General features: G+C 39.9%; 3 protein-coding genes across 3 annotated transcripts; 2 read left to right on the top strand and 1 right to left on the bottom strand.

Moving 5' to 3' along the window:
- Positions 1-484: 484 nt before the first annotated feature.
- Positions 485-15,863, top strand: erlin2 (ER lipid raft associated 2). The gene is made up of 12 exons (XM_040155626.1): positions 485-605; positions 2,225-2,332; positions 3,128-3,209; positions 4,947-4,993; positions 5,268-5,329; positions 5,581-5,706; positions 7,923-7,996; positions 9,058-9,116; positions 12,032-12,123; positions 12,232-12,321; positions 13,598-13,677; positions 13,811-15,863. The coding sequence occupies exons 2-12, from the start codon at positions 2,226-2,228 to the stop codon at positions 13,982-13,984; spliced, it is 993 nt and encodes a 330-aa protein (XP_040011560.1). The 5' UTR covers positions 485-605; position 2,225; the 3' UTR covers positions 13,985-15,863.
- A 2,959-nt stretch (positions 15,864-18,822) lies between these two features.
- On the top strand, positions 18,823-21,438 carry ch25hl3 (cholesterol 25-hydroxylase like 3). The gene is made up of 2 exons (XM_040155648.1): positions 18,823-19,519; positions 20,626-21,438. The coding sequence occupies exons 1-2, from the start codon at positions 19,080-19,082 to the stop codon at positions 20,975-20,977; spliced, it is 792 nt and encodes a 263-aa protein (XP_040011582.1). The 5' UTR covers positions 18,823-19,079; the 3' UTR covers positions 20,978-21,438.
- Positions 21,439-24,785: 3,347 nt separating this feature from the next.
- Positions 24,786-27,936, bottom strand: bmp10 (bone morphogenetic protein 10). Its single transcript, XM_040155695.1, has 2 exons — positions 27,121-27,936; positions 24,786-26,633 (listed from the first exon to the last, which is right to left on the bottom strand). The coding sequence occupies exons 1-2, from the start codon at positions 27,524-27,526 to the stop codon at positions 25,564-25,566; spliced, it is 1,476 nt and encodes a 491-aa protein (XP_040011629.1). The 5' UTR covers positions 27,527-27,936; the 3' UTR covers positions 24,786-25,563.
- Positions 27,937-27,942: the final 6 nt, after the last annotated feature.

The following is a 27,942-nucleotide window of genomic DNA, read 5'->3' as shown; positions in this document are numbered from 1 at the left end:
GCCCAGTACTGTCACAGTAAAAGCACAACCCAGCCTGGGGGCTGGTCATGGACATCAAGCATGGTTTCTTTCCATGTTGCTGTGGGTTTCCTCTGCACACTTTGGTTTCCTCCCACACTCCAGAGACATACTGGCTAGGTGAATTGTTCATTTTTATTTAGTAAGTATTGTAAATAGTTTTTAAATTCAAATAAACAAGTGAATCATATCTACGTCTGTCTGATTTCTTGAATATAAATATAGTAAAAATAATAACGACCCCATAGCTGCCTTAATAAGTGTCACTCATCTTGAGGACCAGACCATAATACTTCCACTTACAATGATGGCAGAGAAAAGAGGAAGACATACAGCAATCCAGCTCAAGCTGATGCTTATGTTCCCATGGCCACCAGGGGCCCCAAACGAACAGATTTTGAAAAATCGGGTGTACACACTGTAGCACTGTCCATGTGTATTTGCCGGCCGTCCGCCAGAGGGTACTAATGCAGCAATGTCGATGCCGACCAGTACAACTCAAACGAAGAAGAGGAAGGTAAGCGGGTGCCAGGAGAAGACTACCTGCTCCACATCTGTTGTTGGTGTCTTCTCGGTTCCAATTACAGGTAAGACCTGCCGAGTAACGAGAACATGTGTTACTGTCCATTTAAACAAAGTATTTGGCACCTCCGGACAGTTTAGTATGACAGTAGCACGTCAAAAGGAGATAAGACGTGGTAAGATTCTTTTGCTAACTTGAAACAAAGCTTAATAAATATTTAGCCATGTGTTGTGCTTTAACACTGACACTGAAGTGAATGTTGTCACACCTAAGTAACTGATATTATATTTAAACAGGTCTTCCATTGGAAGAGGCTCCTTTCTTTGAGGCAACAATAACATAGTAACTTAGGTCCTGCTAATGCTGTTAGCCTCAAAGCCGTGGAAACCAAACGCCGTTCAAATGTTTGGATATTTTAAGTTGACTTGCTAATAAGTCATACATACCTGTCATAATTTGATTACTTTAAGTCTGTATACAAATCTTTGAATTCACCCCTTTCATGCGGCATACACATGTTACCTAAGATTTCGATTATTTTGGATTATTTTGGTGTTAACTTTGAATTGCTATAAAGCTGTAGTCGTTTCCATGCCGCTGAGGAAGCTGTGTCCGCCACTTTTCGAAAGCTTAAGATTTTATCAGACAGGTGCTCTTAGGTCGATCGTTTATGTGCTGAAAATTGCCAGAAGATCCTGTCTATTATTGCAAAACGTTAAACACTGAACCCCCCATGCGCCTTTGCCAAGATACCATTACCAGATTTCTAACTGCTTCCTTCAGTACTGTCCATGCGGGATGTCAAGAACAGTTACTGATCTTTATTACACACTATCTAACATGTAGCGGGCAGGGAAAGCTGTTCTTTTTGCAAAAACAGATGTTGTTATGTTTCCACTTTTCCGCATCTTTGTTCATTTCAGTTAAAATTGCAAAAAGTGTGCAAAGGAAAATTTTTAACTCATCATCAAAACAAAAAGCTGCAGGCCAGTGACATACAATGAACACAATTAAAACATAGTCAAACGCACATTGAAGAAAGATGTATATTTAATAAATGTATATATAATAAGGATTTAACAATTAAAGGGAAAATGAAAAACCTGCAGTATCAACACTATGAGTTGCAGACAAGTCCAGTGTTGAGGCAGCAGGGTCACCAGATTGTATCTCTGCAAATCCTTTCTAACCAGAGCAGAGACAGCTCCTCATCCAACTTCTTCAGCTCAAACGAGCCACATTAAAATGTGGGTCCAAAAGTCTGACACCAATATATGAAAGAATGAAAATATTGCTTCAAGATCGTAGCGACAGATATATTATGAGTATGACAAGGGGAGTATGACAAGGGGAGTTACAATGTTTTCGCACTTTAGCCTCAATCCTCTTTAAGTGTGACAAGGTCAATGAGTCCCAGCTGATGCCTGGCTAAGCCTGAGCTGAGAGGAGATAAACCAGTGAGCAAGAAGCCAACTCCAAAGTGTTACTACCTCACTACACTAGCTGCTGAGTGAATGCAGGTCATGTTGAATGGACGGATAGACAGTTTATCAGTCCCTTACAGTTTGGAGAGTGTAGGAACATTTGATTTTAATCAAGGTGGGACATTGTGAAAACCCCAAAAGGGAAACTCTGTTCCCATTTGTTCATTCTCACATGCTATCTCCCCTGTTTGCTTGCCAGGATGGCACAGTGGGGTGCCATATTCTCAATAATTGCCGCTCTTGGAGGAGCAGCACTTTTAGCCTCCGTGCACAAGATCGATGAGGGGCACACTGGAGTTTACTACAGGTGAGACTACAGCACACACTGTTGTTTTTTTTATTTTGAGCCTGACACATTAGTGTCAAAATGCTCCTCTGTAAAAGTGAGACAATAAAGAAGAGAGCATCTGCTTCAGGGGCTTTTTGCGTTAAGCAACCTAACTGTTAAACAGTGGGTTCTGCAAATACCTGCGAGTTAAGATTTCCAAAAATGCCAGCTGTGGTTCTGTGCCCCTGCACCTTCTTATAGTAGGTGCAGGATAACTTAAGTCTTATCCCTAGCACAGACATAAAGTAAATATGAGAGTTTCCATAACAGATGAGAAAAAATTAGCTATTGCCTGCTTCAAGTGGGGCTCTTTAAATAAAAGACGGCTAATGACTGAGACTGTGGTTTCTTGTGACTCATGATAGTGTGGTCCAAGAGCAAGGTTTGATTCTTTATCATGAAAAGAAATTCATCTGGGAAGATTCTTTTATCTCTTTCCCTAAGAAACAGGCTGACAGAGAATTGGGCATTGTGTGTAATATCTGTTATTGCTGTCAGCAGCAGAAGAAAGGGCAGTGGAAGCACCTGAGTCCTGCTGCTAACATTGGATACAAAAGTGAAACTGTCCCTCTTTATGTCCTGAATGATGGCTACCTTATATCTTATCATTCAGGCTTAGACCCACATATGTAAGTGGTTTTACCACAAGTAATCAGAATGTTTTTTTGTTTTTTCATTACAAGCTAAAATTCCCTCAGAGAGTTTTATTCAGGTCTGAAGCCTACCCCTGAGATATAATGATCAATTGTATGTCTCTCTGTATGTGTAACACAGGGGAGGGGCTCTCCTGACCACCACCAGCGGCCCTGGTTTCCATCTTATGCTTCCATTCATTACCACCTACAAGTCGGTTCAGGTGAGTCGAGTCAGGTCAGTTTTATTTACATAGCATAAAGTCACTAATCTCTCACATTCTGTACAGTATACAACACTCTCTGACCTTAGATCCTGTCCATATACTGTATAGGCACAATCCCAGTAACAGAGAATAAATAATAATAGAAATAAAGTAATGGGAATCACTACCAAAGAGGTCATAACTCTAGATGGTCCTGTTTCTTGAAATCTATATAAATATCTGAGCATTACGAGGTCACAATAAAAAGAAAGGAAAAGAGAAGTATAGACACAATATCTACATCTTTTCCCCAAACTCTTTCTGAACGTTTTGATACAATAACTTAGTATTGGGTATATTAGCATAAACGCACTCTAGCAGTTGCTAAATCAAAATTTGAGATGTGCAAAAATATATGTGCCCATTTTTGTTTCAAACTGGAATGAGGGGGCTTCTGTTGGATAAGACAATCACACAATCAGACAGTGATACTCTTAGCTGCTGTTGTACACATAACTAGTATAATCTTTTCATTGATGGACAGATCAAGCAAAGTGTCTCAACGTTGTAAAACTGATGGTGAGCATGTGATAATTTTGCAAAAGACTCATAAGAGGAGGAATGTAGAAAAGGAGCATACCATATAATATATGGGGGTCCTATTTATTAAAATTGACAGAAGGATGGTGTAGCCTTCATTACAAATAGTCTACGTGGTGAGTAATAAGCTCTGTGTACAAAATTATAATCAACAAATTGATTATTTGTAAAGTTGATACCAGTCCACGGGACATTGCAATTTCATAGCTGATTGCAACTGGAGATGAAAATAAAATGAGATTCCAGGAGGATGGAAGTTAGAATATCTTGAAATAATAGCATGACCGATACTGGATTTTTTAGGCCGATATGGATATTGATTTCTGGGACTTTAAAAGTTTAACAAGATATCAGTAGATGACATAACATTAAAAAAAAATCTTGATTTTTTTTTTTTTTTTTGAATGTGACCAAGATTTACATACTGACAATTTTGATTTTACGGTATGAAAGTGAACTTTTCAGTGGTCTCTGATGGACAAACAATGCAATGATGATACTGCAGTGTTTCCCCTATGGGCACCTGACAGCGGTGTTATGCTGCTGCTGAAAAATGAAGATCGCTGCTGAGTTTTTTACGAGAGGACAGGAGAGGGCTCCATCTTATTTAATTAACATTTCAATATTTTGCGCTACGACACCTCATATCCAGATCAATTCACACACCTTTGAGTGAAGCATATAAAGGAGAAACTTTGTGCTAAGCTGATGATGACAGCACAACGATTATAACAGCAAGCCCCAGGCAGATGTCAACAATGAAGCAAGCAATGCTGATCCCAGATTTAGGATTATAATTTGCCAAACACCAGTCCTGCAACTTCATGCGAGTATCGCACAGCAAGGTTACAGCAAATGCGCTCATTTGAGACTAATACCCAAGGAAACACATATCTGTGAAATGAGCAACATTTGGAAGATCAATCTTGATGCAAAGACAGTAGATAATCCATATGCACCGATTGTTTTCTTCTTCCTGGAGGCAGGCCTTATGCACGTCGGGCAAAGTGACACGCGAAAGCTGTCAATCTTGGCTGGATGTGTGAGCGATGGGTGGAGGGGATGATTGTGATGGGGAGAGGGAGAAACACAAAAACGTGCTCCTGACATCTGGTATGTCAGAAGATGATGTGAATCTTTATTTTTGCCTTGCAGACGACGCTGCAGACAGATGAGGTGAAGAATGTACCATGTGGCACAAGGTACGTTTTCTGTTTTGACTGGCTGGAGTTGTATCAGATTTGGTCTTCAGACTTATTAAACTCAGCATTTATCTTGTGCCGTACCCACTCCCACACAGTACATTGCGTAGAGTATTAAACACACGCTGTCAGAGTCAGAAGTTCATCAGTACATGTCTGAAGCACCGGCATCGCCCAGAGTGAAAACAGAATCCCTTTTATCACATACCAGTGTTTTGGATAAAAGTGTCTGTCAGATGGCAAATTTTAATGAACTACTTTCTGTTTTTTTCAGTGGAGGAGTGATGATTTACTTTGACCGCATAGAAGTGGTGAACTATCTCATTCCATCAGCAGGTAAACTCACCAGTGTTCAAATGGCCAAAAAATCTAACAATGTATTTAACTCGTGGTAAATACTCGTGGTATTTATTGTGGATACTGCAGCTGTGGGTCACTAAAACACATCTGAGGATAACAACATTGGCACCGACAGACATGTTAGACTCTATTTTTGGCAGCTGGTTCCAGCAGAACCAAATATATCTCTGTGTTATGGGTTTGCTGTCCTCTCTGAGCTGATTGAGCACTTGTTTTCCTCTCTGCAGTGTACGACATAGTGAGAAACTTCACAGCAGACTACGATAAAGCTTTGATATTCAACAAGGTTCACCATGAGCTCAACCAGTTCTGCAGTGTTCACTCACTGCAAGAGGTCTACATCGGCTTGTTTGGTAAGTGTGGTGAGCTCCAGTCTGGGTGTCAACTCACTACTAATTTGAAACACCGCAGTTTTTTTAATGGTACATAAAAAAGATTCAAAACTCCCTTAATTCATGGTTGTCTCTTTAGGTTACACACAACAGCTACTATGCATATGGACTTGGTGTTTTCTGTATTTTCATCCACTAGGCTAAAGTGAGCCCACTCTTGTGCATGTAAAAGCCACCTAACCAGTCCACAGAATGTAGACACAACCATGGTGTAATTACAAGAAACGTACTTATTTATCAGATGAGTAAACATGGAGACATATTATGGAGCAATTATTGCAAGATATCAGTAAGTTGACTGATATATTGAACAGAGAACAGATAAGTTGACTATATAGTAGTTGTCTTAATCGTACTGTTTTCAAGAGTCATTATACATATTTCACCTGAAAACCAACATAAAAATCATGTCGGTGCTCTGAGTGTAAGACATTTGAGGTGTGGATTTAATGTTTTCTGGCCCTGACTCAAAAGCTTCTTTCAGACATGCACCTTCATACATAAATGCGATGGCTATATCTAAGAGTTTGCTATCGCTACATAGCCAACATGAGCATTTACAGCCGTTTACTTACCAATCTAGGAGAAATCTTAAGAGTTTAACAGGAAACTTAATTCCTTTACTTGCCACTTCCCCTTCCTCTCATGTTAAACTGTCATAAAATGGAATTACAAGATGGGACAGGCTGGGGCTAGCAGGAGAACAGTATGATCCTTCTGCAGGTTCATCTACGGAAACCTTGTCACAACTTTTACTTCCTCTAGATTTTCAATTTTGATCATGCTTACTTCAGCACAAAAAAGACGTGATAGAAATAGAAACAAAACAAGAGTTACCAATGGTGTTGCTTTCCACCACTGTAGACAGCTGTTGGAGACTAAAGGAATGAAGTTTAAAGCTGAACTTGCAATATTTCTTCTAAACTGGCAAGTAAACAGCTGTTAATGCTAATGTTGGCTATGTAGCGATTGCAGAAAAATTACATATAGGCCTATAGGCCTTTTTAACGTCAGGATGTCAGTGTTACTTGAACATACCTAGTAACATTTTTAGCACGGCACAAGTCTGAATTGAATGCCGTCAGATTAACATAAAAACCACAAGCACAAAGCAGTTAAATACACAGAGATTAAATACACGCATTGTTGTTTTACTCAGTTTTCATCTCTCGTGAAATGAAAGTTTTCCCAATTTATCCTCTCGACGAGACAGTGTATCAGGCGATTCACTGTGAGAGGTAGGTATCACTCCCTTGTGCACCACATGCCAAGTACACTCACTGAGCACCTTATTAGGAACACCAAAGGCAGGGCCTCCCTTTGCTTTCAAAACAGCCTCAGTTCTTATTGGCATGGATTCCACAAGATGTTGGAAACATTTGTCAGCTGCACAATCAAGCACCAGTTTCCTGTTCTACCGCATCCCAAAGGTGTTCTGTTGGATTCAGATCTGGTGACTGGGGAAGACATTGAAGTTCATGATACCAGTTTAAGATGACTGTTGCATTGTGACTTGGTGCATTATCATGCTGGAAGTAGCCATTAGAAAATGATAAATTGTGACCATAAAGGGATGCACATGGTCAGCAACAATAATCAGACAGGCTGTGGCATTCAAACCATGAATGATTGGTGTCAAGCGAGCCAATCTGTGCCAAGAAAACATTCCCCACACCATTATACAACCATCACCAACCTGGACTGTTGACAGCAAATTCTGACCCGACCATCTGCTGCCTCAGCAGAAATCCAGATTCATCAGACCAGGATACGTTTTACCAGTCTGCGTCTGTCCAGTTTTGGTGAGCCTGTGACCACTGCAGCCTCAGACTTTTGGCCTTGGCACACAGGAGTGGAACTCAACGTGGTCTTCTGCTGTCGTTCTGGGCAGTTTTTCTGCTCACCACAGATGTAAAGAGTGGTTATCTGAGTTACCGTAGCCTTTCTTTACCATCTTTCTTTTTTTTTAAATATACCATTCTGAGTGAACTCCAGAGACTGTTGTGTTTGAAGAGACATTACAGACACCTATGTCTACATGTTAAAGAAAAAAGAACATTCTGAAAAGGGCTCAGTCTGATACTGCCCGCGTTTGAGTTTAAAATCAAAGAGACTTTCTACTGAAGTTGAGCACTCATCAGCTCACCCACCCTCTTCATGTACCTTTTCCCCCACAGACCAAATTGATGAAAACCTAAAGTTGACGCTACAAGAGGATCTAACATCCATGGCACCTGGACTTATCATACAGGTATAGTGAGACCACCGGAAAGGTTGCAGTCAAGTGAAAGTTGGTCAGATCCGACAGCTGAGATTCAGACTGTCTAAAACTCAGTTTTGTTTATCCAGAAACACCTGTTATATCTCTCTGTTCTAAGCCCCCAGACCCCATAAACAAAAAAAAATGTTTTTTTGTCAATGGTCTATCTGTAGGAATCCTATCCATAATGTTGTCAGACACTTATAATAATCTGAACATGTCAGTGGCAAAAACAACTAATTGAAGTACTTTGTCACAGAAAAATGCACCATTTGGTTACCGTGGTTGCATGGTATACAGTTCTTGCTCACTAGTGGACCGATTGCAAAGATTTTTGACCCTATCCATCATTTACACCCAAAAACATGTGAAAATAAGGCCCATGTTCAAAAATCCCAGAGTTATCCTGTAATCATAAACTGAAGGAGGAGACAAGGCAACTTTATGAAAAGTGGGTTGAGCAAGAAAATTACATAATTTCATCTTGGAATTACTCCAGGAATGCACTGTGTGTTTGTCTCGTCTCTCTAGAAGGACACTGGAAAATCCTCTAAAAGAGATCTAAACTCACACAGTAATTTAGTGCAGAAAAAGAGTATTGAAGTTATAAATAGTCATGTCACCCTAATGAAATACTGTATACAGACTTCTTGATGAGAAAAGTCTTTTTACAGTCTGTAGCCGTAAATCCATTTTTTTGGGGAAAGTTTAATAAAGAACAAAATTATGACTGACTTTAAAATAACCTGAGTTGTTTCCCCCTCGTATTGAATCTGGCCCCCTTTTACACCAACAGAAATGAAGACATTTCTTTTATGAGATTGACACACACCACTGGGCTTTAATTCTCTGGCCTTATGTTTCCTGTAAATCTCCAGAAACAGTTGAAATAACAGATTATAGTAATAATCGTACAGTTCACAGTGTCTGCAACTGCCTTTTATTTGAGAACCTCCCTTGGTGTTTTATTTTAGGTCAAGTTTCTTGTTACACTTTTGACTACTTCACATAGTTTTTCTGTCTTTTTTTCCGGCGGTCTCACTGGTAAACAGGCAGTCCGCGTGACAAAACCCAACATCCCAGAGAGCATTCGTCGGAACTACGAGCTCATGTGAGTTTTCTTTTTTTTCTGTGCCCAAAAGAAATGTTCCCTGACCTCTGAAGACTTTATAGTTTATTATTTTACCTCCCACATGGATGGACCTGATGGTCATCTAGCTTCCCCTGCTAAGTACTGTAGAAGAGGAAGAGTCTACTTGGCTTCATGAATCAACAGTATGTGCTTACTCACAGCTACTGTGATGAGAGGAAGAAATAGAGGACTCACAGTAAGCTATAGTCATATTGAGGGAAGCACTGCTATGCATCTGGCACTGTGGCAAGTGTAAGTCTTCAAGTCAGACACATGTAATGTTAGATAATGGACAGAATTTTGATCTTTAATGCAACATGCATGTCCCAAATGGTCTACTTTGTTATCTACAGGTTATGGCGTAATTGTAGTGGGTCTAATACTGCAATGTGTTCTACAGTACATACACAATTCCCAGGCATGTCTTTCAACTCTTTATTGCAAGACATCAGCATAAATTCCCTGCAACTGTAGAGGAAAAAAAACATGAACGGGCTCACTTTCTCTCTCTCTCTCTCTCTCTCTCTCTCTCTCTCCATCTCTCTCTCTCTCTCTCTGTCTCACTCTCTCTCTCTCTCCCCACACAGTGGGGAAATATTAAACAGTGGACTTACTTTTTTAAGTAATATAGTTAGTTAATGAAGTGCTCCTTGGACTTGAAAGTAAAACTGGGTTACTTACTGTAGGTAGTAAGTTAGTTAGTCGGACATGCTAACAATTGCAGTTTAGGTTAGAGCAGATGCACATACAGTTTAATCAATTTCTTTCTTGCTATGGCTATGATTGAACGATCTCTGTCCAGGGAAGAGGTTTATTACCAAGTCATCCAAGGGTCAGCTGAGGGGGAAAAAAAGAGACGTGTAAATCTTTACTTTCGTTTAACAAAACCGTGGGCATGCTTTGTAACCTGTGCTCTAAGATTTGTAATCCGTAGTTCTGTCAGGATTTCATTAGTTACCTGAGAAATGGGTGTCATTAGTTATCCAATACCTGAAACAATAAGGTGCCTAGGATGGCTGTCCAAGCTTGTATGAATTTTTTGTGAGTGAGTAATTAGAATTAATTTTGCTTCCAAACTTACTGGTAGGATCAGAATCAGTCGAGTATAGACCTGCTGATCACCCAGTTGTCTCTTGTTCTCAGTCACATGAGTCTTTGTCCTGCACAAAGCACCTCTACTTTCACTTTTAACATTACTAAGTAATGAATTGTAGGTAATTCCCAGACTGTGCCTGGGCCTAAAACCTCACCCAAACTCCCAATCCAGCATCTGAATCCTGTGCCCTCATAGACACATGGATGGCCTGCCTACGCACTAAATCTGGAATTTTATCTTTCTGAAAGCCTTTGCCGCATTGAAGGACATTCTCTTACTGAATGAATCATTTAAATTGGGGTTTAAGGGCTGTTCATCTCTCTGATAATCCTTCTAAATTAAAAGTCTAGCTGCTGATTTAAAGGAAAAATTAATTTCTTTTACAACGGGCTTATTAACATAGTCTGGACCACCTTTGCCAAGATTTATGACCACATTTCAACTGTTGAAAAATAATGTTTCCATTACTGGAGTCCAGGTTAAGCAATGCCAATTCCCACAATGTCACTCAGGCTGTAAAAACAAAAGCGAGCTCAAACATATTCTGAACCACTTATTAGAAAGTGAAACTAAAAGTATATTCGTCAAGAGAAAAGAGAACATTCCATAATGCAAGTTGCACATAGAGAGATATAGTAAGAAATAATATATTATTATTATTAGTCTTATTATTATTTTCTATTAGTCTTAATAATAATAATAATAATAATAATAATAATAATAATAATAATAATTAATAATAAGACTAATAATAATAATTGGAGCAGTGTGTGTTGAGCAGGATCATGGGGCAGTAGGTGGCCCACAGTCAGAGATCCAGACTCTGCAGCTCCAGATGCAAAAATACCTGCAGAAAAAAACAGGAGGAGAGAGGAGAGAGACAAGAAACCAATAAACTACGGAAGAAAGAAGAAGCCAAGTTTGCAACAAGCATTAATGGGATATGAATGCATATGGATGTAGAGGAGGAAAGAGGAGCTTGGTGCATCATGAGAAGTCCCCCAGCAGTCTAGGTTCAAGACAAGCCTGAGCCAGCCCTAACTACAAGAAAATGATGGTGGATGATTATTAAGGGCTGGTGAATAAATGTTACCATATCCCACAGGAAATCTACAAAGCTAAGACTCAGATACTCAGGTTGAATACCTGAGCAGAAATCAAGAATGGAAAAAAAACACTGAAAGTAAAAAGTTTAAATGCATATAGCAGTAAACACCATGTCTAGCTCTATATTATATGAAGTCAAGATCATCACCAAAGAAGTATCTCTGTCCAGATTTTGCCTGTGATGTTATGTAAAGTCTGTGAGGATGCAGTGTTCAGTTCATACGGGAGTTACTGTATTACCAGTTTCCGACCATTCCATAAATAAGCCCCATTCATATCAGCACCCAAGTCATTATTAATCAGATTTTTCTGAAAGCTCTGATATATCCAACTTGGTGCTTTAATGTAAAAAGTACTTGTAAAATAAAGGCAAACAAACATGGATGCCATATGTCAACCGAAGTCCAACATTAAAGGTAAATCGAAGGTTTGGGTTATACTGTCTAATTACTTATCTGCACGTTACATTTGGGAGGGATTATATTAGGAATAATGTCACCAAACTGAACATAACAATGATAACGGTGTACATTGTCCTGCCCTAATAGTGTCAACAGGAGAGTGAGGCAGGTGTCAATCAAGTCTACTCTGTACATGCCCACACAGTCCTGAGGATTCAGTGAAAATAGTGAAAACACCTGTATGGGTGTGTAGAGCCTTTAAATGGTAAAGTGTGCGGTAATGTTTGCAGGGAGAGTGAGAAGACGAAGCTGCTGATCTCTCAACAGACACAGAAGGTTGTGGAGAAGGAGGCAGAGACAGAAAGGATCAAAGCTGTGATAGGTGAGAAAAAAAAAGGAAAACAATTATAGTTACAGTTTGTTGTTCAGGGAGAAATGCATTAAAACACACTGCAGGTTGACGGTCTAATTATGATTCTTTGTTTTATAGAGGCTGAGAAAGTGGCACAAGTGGCAGAGATCAAGTTTGGACAGAAAGTCATGGAGAAGGAAACCGAAAAAAAGATCTCTGAAATTGAAGGTGTGTATCCACGGGTGGAGGAATTACTCAGATCCTTTGCTTAAAGAGGAACGCTCCTGATTTTACACTTTAAAGTCTGTTTACATGTGATGGGGAGTTCTACAGCATGTGAGAAAAAAGTTGTGTAAAGCCATTTGTGGCTCCAGAGGGAGCTGCATGAAATCTGATAAATGTCGTCATTTCATTTGAGTCCGCCAGCAGGGGCTGAAGACTAAAAGTTTGAAATGTGAAAAAATCTGGTGGTGTGGAGTTGATGAGAAGTGAGCTGACCAGAACTAGATGGTTCGAAGCTACATTAGCCACAACTAGCATAACACACCCAAATGTAATATAGGCGTCAGGGAAGAAGAATGTTTGAAATAAAAAAGAGAGTATATCTTGTTCTGCAGCGTCAGTTCTGATCATGGTTGCCATTAATTTGTGTGTCAGCAACGATAAACCCCAGCCATGGTTATGTCCCCAATCTAGGATTTGACTGTTGTTTTTCATTTTGGCATGGACAATGCTTTTCAATTACAAAAAAAGAAAAAAACTCCTGTGCACCTCCTCAAAAACTTATGATAGGGTTTTGCATTTGGTATTGGCAGGTCTATGCTGTCCTGATTTTTATTGTGGTATAGAAAAATTAATGTCTAAATGAAAAACAATTCATTGAGTTATTAAAGACGAAAAGCTAAATAACTGTCATTTTAACATGTTTTTCATTTAATTATGACACATAAAAGGCATACATTAATAGGAAATACATATAAGATGTGAATTGAATTATTTATTTCTTTGTTTGATTCATTTAATTTTAGGCATTTTAAGTCTTCCATACCATCAGACACAACTATTTTTTATTATGGGTCACAAAAAAAATAAGATTAGGAATAACAGATTTAATCTTTAACTATGTATTTTATTGTATAAGATTATCATAAATGTTTAAAATAATCTGAAAAAATTTCTAATTACTTTAGCTGTCAAATAGAGAAGGAGTAAAAAGAACAACCTCTGAAATTGATTAAAATGAAAGTGTAAAGTAGCATCGATTGGAAATTAAGTGCAAGTAGCTCGGAATTTTACAGTACTTAAGTAAACAACTTCAGTAAATGAACTTACTCTCAACCACTGTTTGTGTCCTAGAAAGGATCAGTCTTAGATTAAAAAAGAAAAAAGTGTAACTCATGTTTGTATTTACAAAACCTTCCTGCTTTCTTAGCTGTAAAGCAGAGTGGATTTTGTTAAACCCCGCTGCTGCTCTTGACTCACAGTGTTTGTTTGGGATTTATAGATGAGGCTTTCCTGGCCCGGCAGAAAGCCAAGGCAGATGCAGAGTTCTATACAGCACAGAGAACTGCCGAGGCCAATAAGGTAAAGAGATGACACAAACACACATCCAACCATAGCTGGGACAAATAAGGGCAAAAAAATCAAGACTTTTTTTTTTTTCTTGTTTGGCTTCTTTTGTTTTTTTGTAATTTGAGTTCTGTTACACCTCTTGCAGGTGAAGTTAACACCAGAGTACCTGCAGCTAATGAAGTACAAAGCCATCGCAGCCAACAGCAAAATTTACTTTGGGAACGACATACCCCAGATGTTTGTGGACTCTGCAGGGAGCTCCATCAAGGCCTCTGCAGCCATGGACATTGTGGGTGAGCAGATCCTGGACCTGGATTGAGTATTGGGACCCACAGGACTACCCAGGGTTGGAGGACTATCTGCTGAAGGGCAGTAGCCTGCCCCACAGGCTGGCTTGCTGGCAGGTTCTCCCTCTGGCCCAGAGAAGCTCTGCTGACCAGGGCCTGTATTTCTCAAACATCTCAGAATCACTGCTAGAAATCACATTGAAAGTTTGACTAGGAAATAAAATTCTTCTACCTCAGAGCAGAGGACCTGAGTTATTTTTGAGGCTTCTGTTTGTTCGGACAGAGAATGCCATAATCTAGACTCAGAACCATAAATTCGGGGGGGAGGAAAAACTAGATTAAATAGCATCACTTGTGGGTGTATGATAAGCTCATTCAAAACTGACATTTAGCTAAAACAGTAATGAAGGATTTAGCCCTGCTGCTGTTCTGCTTTGATGTTCTGTGTGGGAAGTGTACCCATTCCCAACATAACAGATCACAAATCCATTCTGACTTATGTGTTATCTCTTTATGTGACGTGTCCTAATTGAGCAATTGAAGCTGTATTATTTCCAACCTGTTGTTCTGAAGAACACAAGGCAAACATGTTTTCTAATCAAGTTTAGTTGCAGGGTAATTAATAATTATTCATCTTAATTAAGCTTTTAGGTGCAATGCATTCAGTCACAGTTGTGAACAACCCAAATCACGGCTATTTTAGCTGCATCGTCCATTGACCTTTTGCTAATCCTTATCACTTTAAGTTGCTGTTGCTAAACCTTTCATGCTGCAAGCTTTCTGTTCAAGCACGGCTATGTAGTTTAAAATGACACCGAAATTCTTAGTATTTTTCTAAAACATGGGTCCTTTACTTCAGACAGAGAGAGACAAAAGTAGGCTTCTAATTTTTAGCCTGTGATCAGTTATGGCTGAAACAGCTCCTTGGGCTAGCATACTTCTGTTGGTGTTGCTAGCAAATTAAGCTAACGTTAGCTCCATGAGTTGGTTGAAACGTTGTCTATGGCTGACTTTTTAATGTTGCCAACTAATTAAAATGGGAACCCAGTCAAAAGGGATCTCTTAAAAAGCGCTTGATGGCTACTTACAGCGCATGATATCATGCTAAAAGACTGAGGCTAAAGGTATATGTTACAGCAAACAGTCAGCATTGTTATCAGTTGATGATTTGTGTACAAGTCATGGTAATAAAGAAACCGCATTGTTCTTGTATTGCAGTGTAGAGCTTAGTGCTAGTATTATTAGTATCATAAGGAAAAGTGCGGGATCAGACTCTTTTATTCTTTCATTTGTAACCCTGTTTTGCTGCTTAGTCTAAATATTAATAATTTCAAACATATGTTTTCACTCTAATATTATAAAAGAAAAAGTAGGGTGAGGGATGAAGGATAACCAGTACAAACGTAACATTAACTTGGATAATAAGTTTAGACTGAGTTGCAGGTATTTCCCCAAAACCAATACAGAGTTGCTAATGTTAGCCTAGACTCTGATAGCATCCAGAACCAGCTTCCAAGTAGGCGGGTAAACTACATAGTATATGTGCTAGTTGTGAATAGGGTTTTTTTTTCCATAACCTGTAAACTCACAAAATAATGTATTTATGTGGAAGTAAAGTGAAACTACTACTATAGTTACTAAGCTTGCTAGCCAAACATGCTAACAATAGCAGTTTACGTTAGAGCATATGATACACTGTTTGATCAGTTTCTATTACTTTCTGCTCTTGTATATTGAATTTTGAAAAGTTGATTAAAAAAAGACACCATCCTCAAGACTCTGTAAATGAAGATTATCACTGTCTACAGTACATCCCCATGCACGCCACTTAAGGACAATCACTGTTTATCAAACCGGTTCAGTGAATGGTCGGTTGCAACAACTTAAAGTTTTCCCCTTGCCCCCCCCCCCAAAAAAAAATTTACAACCCAGTAAATCTCTCTGAAGAAACCATTTTATTTTCAATGACATCTACATTTTCAGAAGTCAAGGGCTGGGCCGCTCTGCAGCTCCTAAATCCTGGAGGAAATAGAATGACTTAAAAAGATGAATACAATTATTAAATTGTCGATACTCCTCTGCCTAAAAGGACCAAATATATGTGCCACTTGAGGATGGATAGCCTTGATTTCTTTCTCTGAACAGGTTGAAAAATACAGGCCCTGACCACATATGTCACTGTAGACAAATCACAAGGATAATGAATGTACAGTGTGGCTGTCAGATGTAACATAATCACTCCATTTGTTTGTTTTTATATGTTTTTGTAAAATTTATTTTCAGCACAGAGGAAATCTTGAATATTAATTTAATTTGTGCAACTGCATGAAGTTGTATCACACTTTGCTATAAATGTATGAACAATTCTATTTTTCACACTGTATCTTTAATGGAGACTATGATGTATTTGTGCAACTGTTTGTTTTATCTTTTCTGCATTAGGATTTTTATCCAAAACAGTGTCCACTCAGAAGAGATCATGTTTGGATCTGACACAAAAAACAGCTTTTGTACTCCAGTTTAATAACCAAACTACAGATATTTGATATCACCTACATTCAGATCATTTTTAATAATTTAAATAAACCATTTCATGTATGTCCTGTAAAAATCTTTACAGGATATGTACAGTAGTTAATTGCCTTTGAGTCTTTGGCAATATTACCCATTGCCCCGAAGAAGGAAAAGGTCGTAGGAACTGACACAGAAATTGACTGAACCATAGAAAGCAGTTTTGTGTATGTCAGAGTAGTCTGTAGGAGTCAATTACTCACTGTGGACACTTCGAATCTTGACTTGATCAGGACCAAAAAACCCACACCATTTTTGCACGACGGTTGTCCAGCTGTTGATGAAATGTTTAATTTGTTCCTCAGTTCTTTACATAGCTTTGTGGAAAAACTTCAACAGACTGTTAGGGTGTTGCACAGAATGCATGGGTTCCATTATTTCCAAATAACCGTTTCATCCACTGTGAGACATGACTCAGTTCATTTCCTAGCTCAAGGAGAAGGTAGTACCAATTTTGGTGTTGGGCATGTTTATGTATCATTTCAGGGAACTTGGTAGGTTTTTTGTTTTGTTTTTTTCCACAGTGACAAAATATTTCTTTTTTTCAGAAGCTAATGGCTTTTGTCTGTATTCACTGTAATCCGATAGAACTTCCATTTATCTTGTACAAAAACATTACAATCTGTGTTACTCAAACTCATTTGTTGTTGAAAGTTGACCCAGTTAGCCCTCAAAGTGACTTTTCTTTCTATTTACTCCTCTTTCTCAGATTAATTGAGATTTACAGTGACTTGAAAGGAAAATGTTTTTGCACTGATTTTGATCGTGAAGATGTGCAATGAAGATATTTCATTTGAAGTACTGTGGGTTATTCTTTAGGAAATCATTGGCATTATTAAGATTTTTTTATTTATATTGCAAGTGCAATGTTATGTAAAGGATGTATCTTATTAAAACCATTTCAAACACAATAAAACTTATAGTTATCTAAACAAGAGTAAAATTCCTACACTTACTGGTTAATTTTAAAAGTTGAAAAAAGTACTTCTGAGTAATAACATCACAAAAGCATCTTTACAGTATGTGCATTCTTCATCACAAGTCAATTTAAGAAACTTCATTTTATCCTTGAATATGAATAGTATTTACTTCCAAGGAGGGAGTTAAAGTATAATTAAAAACATACAGACATTAAAAAGTGATCAAAGATATTTCAGTTGTGAGACTGAATGGTTGGACTAGCTGGCACATGTCTTACACACATTGATACAATGGCTGCATTAACATGTTAAGGGGGCCCACTTTGTTTTAAAGGTCTGTTATGTCCCAAGAGTTTCTCATATATATTTTTTCCCAGAAAAAATGATGAATTGATTGTAGTTTCTGGGAAAATAAAAAGCTCTGAACTGTGTGATTAGTAAACTGAGTCTAAAAGCAGATATTGACTTTCAGAGGGGGAATACCGTACAATGAGATACACAAAATTCTGATAAGCTCCTAAAATCCAAGTACTGAACAAAGAAAGAATGACATGATATTTGATAAAATTCCAGTTTCTGTCTAACTCTCAATGGATACAAATATTCACATTGCACAATTTATTTGCAAAAATATTGCACATTGTGACCATATTTCCTACAACTTGACTGGTTGGCGAGGCGGTAATTCTAGTTTTGATTACATGCTGCATCTTTTGTCTCCTTTGTTCAAAAACAAAGAAAAAAAAAGAAAAGTAAATCAATGAGATGTAAAAGGTGTCAGTTTACATGTTCCCCTGAGTCCTTCATCATATCGTTTGGCTCATATTCTGCCAGTTTTGACCTGATCCCGTTCTGTCATACCTGCAGATGTCCACGAATTGATAGAAACAGTACCCAGATCTGCGTTAGCACAGCTCTCAATCAGCAGTCTCATCAGTTTCAGATCATATTGGTTCTTTGCATTGCTGAAAATGGTTCTTTCAATGAATCCTTCCTCTCCCAGAAAACCTCTAAAATACCAGCAACATGCTCAAGTGAAATTTTGTATGTGAACAGGAGAGAAAGACATATATATAGAAAAAGATATATATATATGTATGTATATATATATATATATATATATATATGTATGTATGTATGTATGTATGTGTATATATATATATATATGTATGTATGTATGTATGTATGTGTATCTATATATATATGTATGTATGTATGTATGTATGTATGTGTATATATATATATATATATGTATGTATGTATGTGTATATATATATATACACACACATATATGTATGTATGTGTGTATAATATCGGTGCGGGGCCCCTCCTACCAGCGACTGGCGGGGATAATACTCCAGCAGCATGATTCGCCTGCAGGAAGAAACGGGGCAGCAGCCAAGGAAAACAGCTAAACCACTTTTCTCTCATTTATTTTTGGACGAACGTATCCGGGGAAGGCTCTGATGGTACGTATGAAAAGTGAAGACCAAAGCGCGCTGACTACATTTCCTCTGAAGGGAGGTAATACTAGCCGAAAAGAGTTCGTTTGTGTAAGAGCTGGAGAAAGGAACCGCCAGGAGGTTCGCGCATGTGAGAAGATGTAGGAGGTGACGGTGCAGAAGTGGAAGCCGTGATGAATGCACCGTCCACAGACCCGCAAGAGGCATGCGCCCGCGTCCTCCAGGGGCTGTGGGATCAGGTGAGAGCAGGGCAGGAGGAGATCCTGCTCTCACCCTACCTGCCTGCGTCCTGCGCCTTCCTCACGCACGTGCTGTTCTGCGCTCCGTTCCTCGCGCTCGACGCGCTGGCCTGCGTCTGTCAGCGGGTCGGGTCGTGGAGGATCGCTGCAGGCTCGGGACCGCCGCCGCCTCTCCGGCGATGGTTTGACTGTTTCTGGAGGGTGCTGTACAGGTACCTGACCATCGTCCTTCCCGCCACCGCGCTGTTTCAGACCCTTAGGAGCCCCACGTTACCTGCGCTGGCTCCGTCCTGCTGGGAGCTCTTTGTTGAAGTCTGCGCATGTTTTCTCCTTTTTGACACCGTCTACTTCATATGGCACTTCTCCATGCACAGGTGAGCGGTACACGCCTGTGCTGTGTGCTAGGGTACCCTAAAATGTAGTCCGTCTCTGACAGGATAGGACTTCGACTTTATTCTCCTGGTGGCCCATTAAGGAGTCTGCATGCACCTGAGCGAAATATCAGCTGCTGGCAACTTTGATCCAAAAGTATTAATACTTGCTTCACTGTCCCAATCAATCTACATGTCATATTAATCAGTGGTGGAAAGTAATGAAGTACATTTAATCAAGTGCTGCACTTAAGTAATTCCTCAATTCCGAGGGAGATTCACTTTACTATTTTAATAGAACAGGTGAGGTGAGTGGCCCAGTAGCAAATCTGTTCTACTTGGCTTGGCAGAGTTTTGATTAATGACATTAAATGGGATTACAATGGGGAACAACAATGTTTTCATTAGGTAATATTGCTCCTAATATTACCACTCAAGAGCCAATCCTTAACATAGCTCTGAGTTTCTTTCCCTAACAGTTCACTTTAGATTCCACAATCACTTACATCAATCAGGTTTAACTCTTATAAGACAGAACTAAAGGGAAATTACTCATCTCTATGGAAAGGTTGCTGGAGATTCTGTAATAACCTATAAGCCACAATTACAGTATTTAATATGCACTTTTTTGAAAGAGCGCTCCAGTGATTTAGAACTGCATTTCCATTAAGCTGGGGGGATTTCACAGAACTGTTAAAAAATAAACGGATTGTCAACACTGAATCAGCAGAAGCTGAGATATCCTGATCTTTTTTTCCCCTATTAAATTCCTACTATTAAATTAAATTAAACAGTTTTCTTTAGACCCTCACTGCATGGTAAATGATCGCATCTTTAAAATAGATGTCTCGAGTCCAGTCTTCCATAACGAGTAAGCTGAGCTTCATGTGTAAAATTAGTGGAGCGCCCCTTTAACCTGAATTTGTGGGTTTTGAAAGTTGTCTTACGTCGTTGTACATGGGTAGTGGCACTAGTAGAAGTAGTAGAACAAACTTTCTATTTCATAGACTACCACAGAGACACTGACATCATGCCATTCTGGGATATTCTTGTGATTCTCCATTATGTTAAAAGAATGGAAAATCAGCTGTCTGTGTGCTCCACATCAGGTTTCCCTGGCTCTATTGCAACATCCACCATATCCACCACCAGCACCACATGCCCTTCGCTCTGGCAGCCCAGGATGCCAGCTCGACCGAGCTGCTGTCTCTGCTGCTGCTGGCTCTGAGCAGTGCCTGGGTGGTGGGCTGCCACCCTCTAGGCGAAATCTTCTTTCACCTCCTCAACAGCTGGATGGCGGTGGAAGACCACTGCGGCTACAATCTGCCCTGGGCTCTGCACAGACTGCTGCCCTGTCTGGGAGGAGCCCCCTTCCACCAAGCCCACCATAGCCTACGCACTGGCAACTATGCCCCCTACTTTACCCACTGGGACCACCTCTTTGGCACATACCATGCATGAGTGCTGTATTCACATCCAGTCAATATGTCAATATGAATTGAATGATTTTTTCTGCAAATGTTGCTTACTCCTGATCAGATTTTCATATGCACACTTAAGAAGGAATATGTTAACTTGCAAGTTTGACATTTCAGTAACATGTCCATTCAAGACATTTTAAGACTTGTGGCCGCAAAATACCATTTGTAATAAGACTGACTGTATTTTGAATATGTATGCTAGATCATTCCCTAAACAAGACTAAATATTGTATGTTTCCTTGTCAATTTCACCAAGTTAGTGGACAAATCTCATGTTCCCAAGCCATAAGATAGATATAACTTGTTAATAAATGAGCTTTATGTCCTGGGAGGTGGATCTTGTTCCCCTTACATATAGCCAAGCTGTTTCCCCCCATTTCCAGTCTTTATGCTAAGCTAAGGTAAAATGGCTGCTGGCTGTAGCTTCATATTTACTGTACAGACATGAGAGTGGTATCAATCTTCTCATCTAACTCTTGGCAAGTAAGCAAATGAGCGCATTTCCCAAAATGTTGAACTATTCCTTTAATGTCATTAAACATTTGGATATCAGTATTTCATTTATTATGAGAAGTCTGTAGTTTTTTGCAAAATGTAAATATTTCATTGGGACTTTATATAATGTAAGAATAACGTGTTTAAAGGGAACATCTTTGTACCAGAGCTGTTGTATAATTTATAATTTGCACCTTATTATATTTTTGAGTGTCTCTGGTGAGTTACTTTTATTACTTTTAGCAAAGAATGACAGTTTTAAGACTCTTTTTACCCTAGACTCCCTTTGTTAGGAAATCAGTTTGAGGATACTATTACTTGGCATGCATAAGCATGGGAACTACACTGAAAATCTGCTTTTCATTACTGACTCTCAAAATCGTCTTTTTAAAGTTGTGCAACATCAGGATCAAATGTAAATTGTTAAAATGTGTTTGTATGATTGGAGGTGCTTTTGTATATGAACATCAAGTAACGGCGCAAACTGTGCTTTTCCTGGGATGAGTGAGAGATGAGTACTGGGTGGTGGTGGTGCCAAGAGATGGAATGATAAATGTGACCCAAAACGGAAATAATCAGGCCTTATTACAGACCCCATGTCAGAGTCAGGGGGAGTCATGCAGCTTTGGATGACACACCAAAAAACACGTTCACAGCGAGACACACGTCAGCGTCCTGAAGCAGACGTCATGATGTCAGTCAGTGGAGCCATACAGGACTTTGAAGCACTTTGAACTGTTTGTACATGGAATTTTTCAATTTGTTTACTAATTGTTAGGTGTGCTCCTCAATTAACCACGTAGGCTAAATCCTTCACAAACTGCAACATAACAGCCAGCAGTGAGTTTAAAATTCTTTTAGACAGATGGAGCCGTGTCAAAACAAGAGAGAAAAAGCACAGAGCGCTCTGCAGTGGTCTTTATCATCCAAGCAAACACTTAAGACTTCCCATTTCATCATATTTCCTGAATTTTTGCCATTCAGTGACAAAGGCCAGATTCATATTTCTTCCCCCATTCTGTAAATATTCAATTAGTGAGCTTCACATAGCTGAGACCGCCTGTTGTCACAGTAACTGGCTGAGGTTCTTGCCCTCTGGTCTGTTACCATTTTTAGACGACCTCTGCTCTCATCTTACATGGGAGGTCAGCTGCTTTCTGAAACATCTCAGTGCACTTGTCATTAGTGGGCTGTTGCCAAAGACTTTCTTGAGGAAGCTTTAAGCAGCAAAAATCGCTGTAATAGGATTCTAGAACTGCAACTGCAGTTACGACACAAATTGTTTGGCTGCTTATAGATGAGAAATCAGTGTATATACAGCACGCTCAACAGCATATTAGAATTTTACTGTATGGTTATACCTAAAACCAAAATAACCATTTTGTCAAAATATGATTCAAGGACAAAGCAGGAGCCTCATATAATCATTGTTTCATAACAGCGAGGCAAAGGTATAATTATTGCATAAGTTATATTCATCCTGGACATAATACTCTGCAGCATTTTTTTAAACCGTCAATGTTGCAAAAATCTCTCAAAAGAAATATGCTTATAATATTTGCTTTCTTGCCAAGAGTTAAATGAGAAAATTGATACCACACTCATACCTGTCGGTTAAGTCTAAAGCTACAGCTAGGGGACGGTTAGCTTAGCTTAGCATAAAGACTGAAAACGGGAAACCGATACTTTCATTTTTCGTACCTCATATTTAACATACAGACATGACAGTGGTGTCAGTCTGGACACCTAACTCTTGGCAAGAAAGCAAATGAGAAAATATGTGGAACTGTATCCAGTTTGTAAAGTGGCCTTGCAGAAGTGAGGATTAGCATTAGTAGACATTCACTCAGGTCTGTATCTCCACTATACACGTCATGTTTTCTCCTAGATCTGTACTTGGGCACTTTAGCACTATACACACCTGAATGCCACAATCCAAGCTTTACATCATATCAAACTGTTTGCTTTGATATGTCAGTCTGTTCCTTAGTTTTTGATTTTCATCCTTGCCTTCAACTCTGCTGCTGTAGCAGCAGAATTAATCCCAACCGAGCACAGAAGTCTCACCTTTCATACAACATTAGTGTGACACAAATTCCTAATAAATAAAAAATAGAAGGTTTTACACATTTCAGAGCATGAATCTTATCTGTATCCTGAATTTACATCTTCAATGTGCATCGTGCAACATGGAAAGAACGACATAATGCTCTTGCGATATGGTTTAACATTGATAGAAAATTTAGTGAAAACAGAAAGAGATACGAGTCCAGATCTTTGTCTTAGGAACAGGTTTTACATCACAGCTGTCTGCATCTGCTCGCTGTCAGTGTGAGCAGCAGGCCATCCATTTTGTTCATTAGCAGGCCTTCCACTCAGTTTCCCATGGTTCTTTGTTTGTGTGTCATGTATGAACTATGACCTGCGAGCTGATACTGACTAAATGTTCTGAATGTGAGCAGTGCATTATATCATTGGTCTAGTAGTTTCTTCATAAAAGATGGAAAGGAAAGGCAACAGACCAAGATGCTTTGATTGATAATTGTAATGTTGAAAATGGATCATGTAAAATTAAATGTGAAAGACAATGTCAGTATGATAGTTTAGCCCCAAATATTTACGTTCATCTTGGTATGAGCTAATCTTAATGACATTTTGAATAACATGGTGTGTAAAGTTTCTGAAAAAGTAAGGATCAATTAATAAGTCATACTTAAGGCAACTTTTCATTTGAGATTCATTAAGTAATTGTTCTTTATTGTTTTAGAATTTGTTACCATTTCTCTTCCCAACAAAATTCATTTTATGCTGCAAATGCTTTGTCATGGTTACAAAATCTGCTCTACACTAAGTAACTTACAAATTTACATATATATCTACTCTGTTGTAAAAATTAATAAATTAGAACAATAAATAGTTTTTTATTTGACACAAGCAGCAGAGGTATCAAAAGGCTTATAACAAAAGAAAAATAACTGTATTTCCTCTGGGGATCCATAAAGGGAATGCGAGAAGGTGCCCCCTTTTCCACTCTTGATTTTGGCTAACAGATGATAACGTTCCAAAAAGGCCATTTGTAACGTAAAAGTGATGGATGACTCAACTGAGGAGTCTGAGATATGTTGGGGGCACATGGTGCTGGGTCAGTGAGTTGAGCCATTTAAGATTGTTTGTTGCCTAGGAATGTGGAAAACCTCTGCCCCCTTGTCCTGCCCCACCCCAACCCCCCAGCCCCCCAGCCGCCCAGCCCCGACCCCCCAACCCACCCAACCCCAACACCCTCATACCCCCATCCCACCAGCACCAGAAAAGATGCCCAGAATGGCGTCCAGTTCTCCAAGTCTGAGCGGTGGCATACATGTTTCTCAGCCCCCAACACCTTGCTATCGCTGTAGCTCGGGGGAGTGGAAAAGAGGCATGTGAAGTGGGAAACAGGGTTGGGAAAGATAACCCTGCCACCAGTACCCCCGCAAGGCACCTACATATCAGGAGGCTGCAGGAGGCAGGGGGTTGGCCTACAGAGTGCATGTCTTGTCAGGTTGCCTCAGAGAGGTCATTTCACTGCACCAGGACACATGAAGTGCTGATTAGTGTTTGCATCTAGTGGGGAGGCCAGAGATAAGTTTAGAGGAAGACAGATGTCGGGGAGAAGAAGAGGGAGGGGGATGGCTGGCCCACTAGTTCCCACCAGGCTGCACACACTGTAGGATGTGCTTGGTTTGTTCCTTAGGGAAATTTTGTGTCTTTTTATTGTTGTTGGTATCAGTATTAGCAACATGTTTACTGTAGATCTGCGGCACATTGTCTCTACACTGTCTAAATGATGGCAACTGATATTCATGATTTTGGCTGTGTAAGATGAAGTACTTGTTTCAGTTTTGCCATTTGAAACACATATTTGTCCACACTCATTCATTTGGAGTGCGTATAGTTTCAGAGTAACCCTTACAGAGATTCCAACAGTTGTCCCTTTGTTGAAGACATTCTTGGCTTTTCCAGCTTAATGTTAGTTCAGTTTCTTTCCTCCTCCTGTAAGACTTTACGAAGAGTTAAACGCTTTCAAAGCACGGACTATCTGCAGCCACACTCAGCCACCACCATGCCTTCAAACTTGTACTTGTAGGTCACCACACCTGTGTCATCCAGGTAGAGCAGGGAGATGGGGTCCAGCTTGGTGGGCACACAACACGCTCGTGCTGCCTTTTGAGGACTGTTGATGTTGACCAATGTCTGGACAATGGCATGCTTGGTGGGTGTGACATGCTTTGTCAGTGGGAAGGAGCAAATGCCAGTGCATTCAAAGGCATCATAACCAGTGGGTGCCAGGATCCAACTGTCCCATCCGATATCTTTGAACTCTACGTATAGAGATTGCTTTTTGCAGTGGTTGCCTTTGGCATTACGACGAATGCGGGATGCTGTGTCATAGATCAGATTGGAGCGCATTTGGATAAGGTCCTCTTCATCTGGCTCAGAATCTTCATCTCCCTCCTCCCTATCCCTCCCCAGTTCACTCCACAGGCCCGTCCCTAAGTCATTCCGCAGAACCATGTTAGAGGTTTCGTGGTCAATCATCTCATTCAGCTCACGCTTGTCATCACGATGATCACTGCTTTGGTCATCAGAGAAAACAATTAGCAAGGGTTTGTGTTTTTCCTCAGTACTGGTGTCAATCTTCATGTCTCCTTCAGGTGGATTCCTGTTGTGGTAGTCTTCTGTCACACCTTGAACATTATCATTAGCCATACTGGCAATGTGCACTTCCAACCGGTGTGTGGTGCCATGGTCAGATTTGCGCCAGCGTAGAACAGCAGCAGTGATGTCAAAGGCCTCCCAACCATTATCAGTACCGTAGACCTGGCGTGAAGCCAGCTCCACCAGCTCCATCCGCTCCCCTCCCCCTCTGAATCCATCTCCTCTCACGGTGTTCTCATCAGTCACGTTGTCATCTAGGTCATGTGATTCCAGTTCATAGATTGTGACCTTGCGGTCGACACCAGCATAGAGATGGCGGTCAGTCTGGACAAGTGTGTAGAGGCGAAGCTCGCCTGCTGTGATGCGTTCATGATGGGGAACTGACAAATTGAAGAGGAGAGGGTGACGCCTCACTTCTCCAACACCCACAAAACTGGGTGATGAATCTGGGGAAGAGAAATAAGTGGTCAGTTAAACTTCTGTACATTAAAACTTTTTAATAATGTCTTCAACTAAATTCTGCAACATATCCTAACCCTAGCCAAACCTAAACCTATTGAGGATTTCATCCTCTTTTTCATCCTTAATTGGGAAACAATTAACTATTCTATTCTATTTAAGCATAAAATACCACAGTGATATGATAATTGCCCTTCAAACAGAAGTAACAAGGAACAGGGATGTGGCTAAGGTGTGGATTTACTCATCTAAAATTTGGTTTGTACATGCTTGAAGTTAGCCTACTTAAAAACTTCAGTTTCAGTGCTTACATTCTTTAGCCTTGCAGACCAGAGTGTAATGAGTAAAATACAAATAATATTTACATAAAAACATCATGAAAGTAGACATAACAGCAAATAAGAAATAAATAGTAGTTCTAATTATTAATCCATCTTTATTATTAACATCATCATAGGAACAGTTGAGCTATACCTTCATTTTTGAAGCTGCGGATGATGTTGGCAGAGGGCATGGCAGTGTGGTCATTAGCAAAGCGGTTATAGAGCTCCATCATGTATTCAGGTGGCTCCTCTCGTGTGCTTCCAGGAGGCAGCGGAGGACCCAAGCCCGATAGGTTGAAAGTCCGCAGAAACTGTTCCTTTAGGCTCTCCAGCATGCTCTGCATATTCATGTTGCTGTCCTGCTCCAGCAGTGACGGATCCACCACCCCTCCATGCCCGTCTCCCAGTCCAGGAGCGGGGCGATGCCTCTGATGGGTGCTGGAGATGGGGCTGCTCTCACCACAGAGAGGCCCCTGAAAGAGCAGGACGGAAAACAGCAAGAGCACAGTCTTGGAGCTGCAGATGGTTCCCAGTTGAGAGACCCAAATGCTCGCCATGGAAAAAACAATCTGCAGCTCTCTATTTTATGCCCTCTGTGGTTGTCTATGGATGAGCTGATGCAACAATAAGACAAAATGACTGTGATCTCTGGACCCCTTAATCCAAAGGTTATTTAAATTTAAATTCTGTCAGTTCATCTGTAGCCTTAGAAAGTTCTGGCTCCCTGGCAGTAGTCAGTAGTGTTGTTGACCCTTGCACTGACCAATGTGATCCTCTCGTCAGGAGTGTGTCTTCCTGCTGCTCTCTTCTCAATCTCACAGCATTTATTCTCATGCACACCTTTTGATGTCCTTTGCGACAGTGGTGCAGTTCCGGTGACAGGGTGGCCAAGGCTTGTCTTTGTCCGTCCTACTCATCTCTGTTGTGGTCGCCCCTCTGTCAGTCTCTCTCTGTGCTCTGCTCTCTTCTTCCC

Source organism: Xiphias gladius, chromosome 19 (genome assembly GCF_016859285.1).
Source record: "Xiphias gladius isolate SHS-SW01 ecotype Sanya breed wild chromosome 19, ASM1685928v1, whole genome shotgun sequence".
NCBI classification, from domain to species: domain Eukaryota; kingdom Metazoa; phylum Chordata; class Actinopteri; order Istiophoriformes; family Xiphiidae; genus Xiphias; species Xiphias gladius.
Note: the sequence above shows the minus strand (reverse complement) of the source record. Positions and strands in the feature narration are given on the sequence as shown.

Bases quoted from the DNA above. Each gene is read 5' to 3' on its own strand.
- bmp10 (XM_040155695.1), bottom strand. From the start codon at position 27,526: ATGGCGAGCATTTGGGTCTCTCAACTGGGAACCATCTGCAGCTCCAAG. The intron at 26,634-27,120 runs GTATAGCTCAAC...TCTCTTCCCCAG, and splicing joins CCGCAGCTTCAAAAATGAAG to ATTCATCACCCAGTTTTGTG.
- erlin2 (XM_040155626.1), top strand. From the start codon at position 2,226: ATGGCACAGTGGGGTGCCATATTCTCAATAATTGCCGCTCTTGGAGGA. The intron at 5,707-7,922 runs GTAAGTGTGGTG...TTTCCCCCACAG, and splicing joins GGTCTACATCGGCTTGTTTG to ACCAAATTGATGAAAACCTA. The intron at 7,997-9,057 runs GTATAGTGAGAC...ACTGGTAAACAG, and splicing joins CACCTGGACTTATCATACAG to GCAGTCCGCGTGACAAAACC.
- ch25hl3 (XM_040155648.1), top strand. From the start codon at position 19,080: ATGAATGCACCGTCCACAGACCCGCAAGAGGCATGCGCCCGCGTCCTC. The intron at 19,520-20,625 runs GTGAGCGGTACA...GCTCCACATCAG, and splicing joins TGGCACTTCTCCATGCACAG to GTTTCCCTGGCTCTATTGCA.